Here is an 8,253-nt window from a genome sequence, read left to right as displayed (position 1 = left end):
AATACAGTACTGTAATTTTATACATTTCTTGTGAAAGAAACATTTCTTATTCAACGGCGATTAAAATTATTTATATTAATGATGTCTCCGAAGTTCAAGGAACTATTCGCAGAAAAATAAGTTATTAGAAATCGGCCGCGGTTTGCTGAGCTGTTCCGCGACGAAAACAATGTTGAGCAATGGCGATGTCGAATGGTGACACTCGGTAAGTAATCCTACAATTTTTTATTTATAGCGTAGTTTATACGGATTATTTCCAAAAAAAAATATACGTATTTTGGAAATGTTGAGTCGGATTAGTCTAGAATTGATTAATTTTATGGAAGAAAACCTTTCAATCAGCCGTAGTCCGTAAACTTGACACGTGTCGGGCTGTGATTGGAACGACTCGTAAGAAATCGGATTCCTAAAAAATGGAACGTATCTATGATCTTATAGGGGGGTCGACTGTACATGTGGTGCATAAAAGATACTTCATGATTTTGAAGACACTTGTTAAGTTTAGATAATAGGAAAACTGTTGAGTGAGGTTTTAATTACAGTTTAAAATTGACAGATAACCTACAGCACCTTTCAAATTGAATTTAACACACTGATAACCCATGGGTTATTTGTAGGAAATTGCAGCACATGCTTTAATTTCCATGTATATACATATATATTTTTATACGTAAATAACAAAAATATGCATACATTATGTAATATATATTAGATTATACAGTATATCTAATATATTATTATGTAGGCATATATATAATTTTAAAATATATAGAAATTTATTCCATCATTTTACAAATTCTAATTTCTTTGAAGTATTTTGATCTCCATTAACAGGTTGTATGATTTATATAAAAATATATTATTAAGAGAAAAAATAGAAAACAGAAAAATGGAAAAAGTAATGGAATGTAAGGAAGTTTAAAAATGTTCTGATTTTCTCTTTGATAATTAAATTGATTTTTTTTTGATATAGTAAAATCAGATTATTTTGAGAAAATGTTTTCATTTGCTTGGTATTCATGGATTATTGACATATGAAATATATATTTAGTCTGTCTATTTTATAATTAAGCATTGATATTTCTCTAATTTCCTCTGTTTAAATCTTTAAATAAATTATTAGATGAATTATGAATGTGAAAGCATATGAATAATATATACATATTTTATAGGAAATTTCAAAACTGCAGTCATTATTAAATCAGATTCAGAAGACTAATAATGATTTGGAAATTTGCATTCAAAAAATTTCAACAATAAAGTTTTTTGATACTCAACTTTCTAAAGGTGATAGTTTGCCATCATGCAAGGTAAACAGTTAACTTTATTAATAATTTATAACCAGTTATTTTATTTTGTTTTCAGTACTATGTATTATCTATTAATGCAAATTAAACATGCTTTTTACTATTACTTGAAAACAAACTTAAAATATTTTTATCAAATAATTTTTTCATTTAAAAAATGTACAAGAACTTTTAAACAATTTGCATAAATATAGGCAAATTGTGTAAAAGTTGTAGATGAGTTTGTAAAGAAAAGGTGCCTCCTCGTGTTCTGGTAATCACCAGAACACAAGGAGGCACCTTCAGTGATATTCAGAAGACTTCAAAAATGTTTTTTTTTTTTTTTGTATTTATTCTTCAATATTGTAAATTTTTAAAATATATTTTATCCTGGACTTTTTAATCTTTATTCTTTTTATTTATTTCTAATAATCATAAATTGTGATTTTACAGTATGATAAACTAAAAACTTTATCTTGAAGAAATATATAAATATATAACAAGTAATAAAAGCAGTATGCTCATGGACATATAATAAAACAAGAATCATTATACTGTATTTTCACACATTGAGTAGCATGCCAATTTAAATAAGGGAAACTTTCTCACATCTAGCTAGCCTATGGGTTTCTGAAATACTTAATGCTGCATTTCAGTTTTGGATGATTTTTTTCTGGCCAACTTGCTGATAATCTTCATGAGAAGTCACATGGAAGGATGGGACTTTTTTGTATTCTTAGAGTGTATTTCAATTCCACTCCAAATTTTTAACATATTTACTAGAACACATACAAAATTTAAACAAATATGTATTCTTTTGAACAGATAAATTAACATTTTTATGTGAATATCTTTTAAAAATATTTTCACATATCTACCATAGATACATTTAAAAAATATATTTATGTGTGGACTTTCTGAGGTTTAATCATACATCTGATATCACATGTAGCATGCTCTTTAGCAGCTTCTGCTAAAGGAGAGCAGAAGAGAATAGTCATTCAGATAGTGAGAAGAAGTGTATGGTGTATGGGGTGTGGAATGGGCACCAAGGCAAGAACTCCATTTACAATTAAAACTCATTTATTGGAATACAGAAAGACATCTTGCAAAAGTTTAGCAGCTTCTAAAGTTAGCAGCTCTACAATTTAAAAATCATATATACATCTTACATCTTTAAAACCTTAATTAACAGTTTCACTCATAATATAATTATCATGATTATAAATTAGTTATTAACAATTCTATTTGGTTAACAATTAACTTTTATAATTAATCTAAAAAGGCCAGATATAGTGCCTTTTCTTTATGAATTGTATTGAAAATTGTATGTGTGTTACCACAGTCAAGTTGTCTTTGTTTATTAATAACCAATAACAACTTGACTGTGGTAACACACATACAATTTTAATCAACCAATTAGTATGACTGCTAGAGGAGAAAACAGGACAACAAAGAAAAAGAACAAAAGAGGATCTCTGAAAGAAAGCAGTCAAATTTACAGTATATATTTTCAGGGGATTTTTTTTACATACAAAAATATTAATCAAAATAAGTAAAAATAAACATGAGATTTAATTGTTTGCATAACAATAAATAGGCAGATAATTATTGATAATATGACTATTAGGTTAATGAAATGTGTATGAAATTGCCTATTTTAACAATTAAATATTATTAAATGTTGTTTTTTTCTTTACAGAAAATTAAATTAATCAAAACGTTATTTATAATATAATAAAGTTTATGTATTATATTATAAATAAAATTTTGATTAATTTAATTTTGAATTTATGAATTTAGGATTATTTTAAATTTATTGAAAGAAGAAAAACAGAACTATTAGAAACTGCAGTAAGACAGTATCGTGCTCTTCCATCTTTGATGACAAATATAGAAGGCTTAGTTTGCCAAACTAATTCTCATAAAGCATCACGACTATATGACTATTATGAATATATTGAAGATAAAATATACCAAGCTCTTATTCAGGTAGAAAATAATTTTGTGATTTCATAATTTTTATCTTATTGATTAAAATTTACAGAATTAATTACTGAAAATATGTTTGTAACTGTAAATATTAAGTTAAAATTTTTTTAACTTAACAGTAAATAGTTATTAAATTAAAATTAGTCATATCTAATAATAATAATTACTGTTATATATATAAACCAAGTAACATGGAAGCAGTAACACTGATCTCAGTACCATCTATTGTTCACTTTTTAAGTAATTTTTTAAAAATTAACTGTATATTCTGATGCAAAACCTGTTTCTCTAATAACATTTACTGTATGTCATAAAATGATTTCTTCCAAAGTGTGAATCAAACAAACCTGCTTTAGCAAATGAACAAATGGAGAATTTGTATATCAATCATCTCTGGAAGTTGAAATTTTAAACTCATCAAACTATTTATTGATATGTTTTTGTTTTTGTACAGTTGACCCCCCCTATAACACTGTTGATTATTCCGTTTTATATGAATTCCATGTTGTACAAGTCACTTAGATTTTGCAAATACGTGCGCCAGGCTGTGAATGACTCATGTATTTGTAAAATCTAAGTGACTCGTACAACATGGAATTCATATAAAACGGAATAATCAACAGTGTTATAGGGGGTCAACTGTATATTGCCTACTTGGACAATATAAAAACAAAATATTTTTTATGTGAAAGTAAAGATATTTTGTTTTACATTTTGATTAAGATTTCCTCTTTTTGCTAATCAGAAACTACACCAGTCCTATTTATAAACAAGGTCCAAGTAGACAATATAAAAACAAAAAAGTAAAACAGTAAGATCATAGAAGTAAAAAACATTAATATTCATTGACACCCTTAATGGTATAATTGAAAAATTATGATTGTTTTCTAATTTTACAATTGAATTTATAACTATACTTACAAATTATATTTATAAACTTATACTAGAATATTAAATGCAGAAAAATTATGGTAAATACAAGAGCAGTTCATCTTCTTTCTCTCCAGAATTTCAGTAATAGCAATGGAACTGTATGTGTTATATAGTCCAAATTTATGTTTTTTCTCTAGGTACACTCAATCTACATGTTGATACTTCTCCCATCATTTTGTCAATGATGTTATGTCTGCAGAATAGAAGTCTTTTGGCTGATGTTAGAGCCATGAATGATAAACTCTCTGACTTCAGAGAGTTTATCAAAGTCAAAGAGATTTTAGCGTTTTGGACAGAAATGTAGTGAGGAATTTTGGCACCTATGGCCCAAAAAGAAAATTGCACCATTCAAAAAAAAAAAAAAAAACCATTCAGATATTTTATACTTTTTATTTCAATATAATAATACATTTTTTCAATAATTTTATTTTTCAAGCTTTTCTTTGACCAAAATTATCAAATACATTGTTGAAATTTGCTTCACAAAACATTTCAGTTTCTATTGATAAAATATTTAAATTGATAAAATGTTCATGATGCATTTTTGATCTGAAATAATTTTTTATAATTTTTAATTTACTAAAACTCCATTCTCCCAAAGGAATTGTTACCAGTAAAATAAGTATTAAATGTAATAATATTACTATATTAGGGTAAGATTCACATAATTCGTAATTTACAATGTCCTACAAAATTTCAATGATATATATTTTTCAAATCAATAAACAAAACTTGTGCTTGATTTTTAAAACACGAATTCATTTATGAAGCATAAAGCATCTACTTCATAATATTTAATGCAGCAATCTTTGGCATCTTTTGTCAAGTCTAAAGTGAATGAAACTAAACTTTTTGTCAAGTCTAATGAAAATAGGAACATGCTATAGAGGGGTAGCATAATTTACATATTTTCATGGGACTCAGATTTATTACAAACTAGCTAATTATTCATGGACCAAACAGTCAAAGGTCAAAATTCCAAAATTACACAAAATGTTTATTTAAACTAATTTACATAATTCTATGTTAATAATTATTAAGATTAATTATTATTAATGTGTTCTCAATCTGCTACTCATAGCCCAATCTTTCAATCCCAAAAACCAACTGTATTTTATGAAAAATAAAAGAAAAAAGGATAGTCCGTGGGTAAGGTAACACCCAAAAATGTGTTTCTGTAAAAGTGAAGACATATTGACCAGATTAAAGTTATTCTTAGTCTATTGTTCTCTCATAGTATGGAAGTATTTTGATCTAAATGAATGAGTTAACATATGCATGGCACAATTTGGACAGAATTATCACTTTGAATTTTGAAGTAGCCCTATTTCAAACTGTCCAAATTCTTTAACTTGTAAATTCCTATATCTCCGGCTGGGACAAAAGTACAGTTATGAACTAACAGGATTTAAAACTATCTGAGTTTGCATTAACAAGGATTTTCTGTATATTGTAATTGTTAGACCATCCAAAAGGATGNATATGGCGGGTGGGGTAGGACTTCCCATTTAAGCGTTTCCAAGTACGTTTTCACCGGTTGTGCAACATGTGGCCGAGCATTGTCATGTTGCAAAATCACTTTGTCGTGTCTCTGCTCATATAGTGGTTGTTTTTCCTTCAATGCTTGGCTCAAACGCATCAATTGTAGTTGATAGCGATCTCCCGTGATGATTTCGTTTGGTTTGAGCAGCTCGTAATAAACTACACCTAGCTGATCCCACCAAATGCAGAGCAGAAGCTTCGAACCATGGATATTCAGCCTTGCTGATGATGTTGATGCATGACCGGGCTTACCCCACGATTTTCTACGCTTAGGGTTATCGTAGTGTATCCGTTTTTCGTCACCTGTCACGATACGATGCAGAAAACCTTTCCTTTTCTGCCGTTGAAGCAGCTGTTCACATGTGAAAAGACGTCGTTCGACATCTCTCGGCTTCTCGGCAACTCGTACAGCACCCAATGTCCTTGCTTTTGAATCATTCCTAATCCTTTTAAACGTTTCAAAACTGTTGTGTGATCAACTCCTAATGATTCTGCAAGTTCAGCTAGCGTCTGACATGAGTCTTCATGAAGTAATGCCTCTAATTCCTTGTCTTCAAACTNATCCTGTTCTAAATTATTATTTTTAAATTGTTCTAAATAAGTTAAATTTAATTAATTATTTAATAATTAATGTTAAAAGCAGATTAATCTATAAATAAAATAAATTTATTGAATTATAAATAAATTAGTTATATTAATTAATAAAAGTACATTATAACCTTATAGTTTAAGAAGTTAAATACAAATTAATAATTGCATAATAATTTTAAAAATTGCTAGAGTATAGTTGAAATAAGCAGATTTCGTACATAAAAATCATATTTTACAATCATTTTATTTCAGAATAAAGCAGAGTTAAACAAAAAATCTAGGTTGTTTGTATTGTTTTAATGTAATATATCTTATGATTTTGATTATTATAAACATGTTAAAAACTTCATAGCAATATAGTAATGCAGTTGACAATTGACATTTATCATAGATAAGAAAAGTAACATGCTTTAGTTTGATTATACATAAAACATCATGTATATATATCAAATTATTTCAAATATTATTGCTTGATTAAGATGAACATTATCATCTAAAATTGATTAAATGGATTAAAAATTGCCACTATGAAGAATATTAAGATAAAACATTAGTATCCACTAGAATGGCTTATGTTTTCTTAGTGTATCTTTATATACAGAATTGGTGTTTCTCAATTAATTTAAAAATGACTTCTGTTTGATAATCATTAATATTTATTCAGTGTAAAAACTATGTCATCAATAAATAGATGTGGGGATAATTGATAGATTTGGTATGAATGTTTATTTGTGTTTCTTTTATTGTTTTGAAATGGTGAATTATGACACTCTTGCTGTTGTTGTAAAATAACAATATGGATTAATGACCTTTCAATTAACATGTTTTGTTAATATATTTGAATATTGTTATACTGTTTAATGACAATATAGTCGTTATTTTAGTAATGACACATTCATGAATCCAACCCTAATGGACTTACTTGTAAATACTAATAATACAAGTAGATTCGTGATTCACAGATATATGAAACTTTTATATTATAATATATTGGATACTGATTTTTATGCAAATTTAATGTCTTCATTATCACTTGAAAGCTACAATTGCATTGAGATGATTTGGTTTGGTAATGTTAAGAGTTTTGTAAATTCCACTTCAAACTTTGGTAGATACAAACACATTCAAAAAATCCTTTCATAAAATAAAGTTTTTGTTTCTGAAAAGAATATTTATTTATATATTTTCAAATATAACATGATACAGNTCAGCTGCAGATTTTTTTTGAATAAAATAGTGCAATAAAATTCCCCGCAAATACTCTTTTTTTGGCACGAAACTAGACATGTTTAACACAATGAAAAAATAAGTTGTTTACACTTCGGTGAAATGATATATACTGAATTTCAAGGTCACTTATTGTACTTCCTTACAGATGCATCACCATCTAAAAATAAACACACGTGGTTCTGGTAACGCCATCTGTTAAAGAACAGCGAGAACTTATTCAAGGTCCTTATATGTATAGAAAATGGAAGACAACTAAAGATAAGATGAGGCATATGTATACATGTCTTTGCTAGTTTTTGGAAAAACTGTGATGGAGACGTATTTGTCTCCATCACAGTTTTTCCAATACAGTCGACCCCCCTATAATTACAGTCCCAATAATTACGATTCCTATAAAACTGCGAAAAAATTGTGACAGTATCCGTAAAAAACAGTAAAAAAAACCCCTATAATTACGTTAAACATCATCGGGCAGCCAAACTACTTTCCCGCCGTCCGTAGCGCCACGCTACGGAGAGATTTCTATTGTCTGGACAGTATTATATAAATTATATATAAATTAGGTACTGTACATATAATTATATATTAATTATATATAAATTAGGTATTGTATATATAATTATATATTAACTTATTGTATTGTAACTTTATTATAATATATAATTTCCGCCGTCTAGCG

At 27.6% G+C, this 8,253-nt stretch overlaps 1 protein-coding gene across 1 annotated transcript in view; it reads left to right on the top strand.

Annotated features, from left to right (window-relative positions):
• Positions 1-8,253, top strand: part of LOC111631552 (dynein heavy chain 10, axonemal-like) — a gene marked incomplete at its 3' end in the record, with an annotated part of 405,219 nt that overhangs the window by 103,868 nt on the left and 293,098 nt on the right. Inside the window, exons 19-20 of the mRNA XM_023375809.1 lie at positions 1,173-1,310; positions 3,090-3,278. Coding sequence (XP_023231577.1) covers positions 1,173-1,310; positions 3,090-3,278 — 327 coding nt within the window. The remainder of the gene's footprint in view (positions 1-1,172; positions 1,311-3,089; positions 3,279-8,253) is intronic.

This window comes from Centruroides sculpturatus, unplaced genomic scaffold, assembly GCF_000671375.1.
Source record: "Centruroides sculpturatus isolate CEXI.00-Female unplaced genomic scaffold, Cexi_2.0 scaffold686, whole genome shotgun sequence".
Classification (NCBI taxonomy): domain Eukaryota; kingdom Metazoa; phylum Arthropoda; class Arachnida; order Scorpiones; family Buthidae; genus Centruroides; species Centruroides sculpturatus.
Note: the sequence above shows the minus strand (reverse complement) of the source record. Positions and strands in the feature narration are given on the sequence as shown.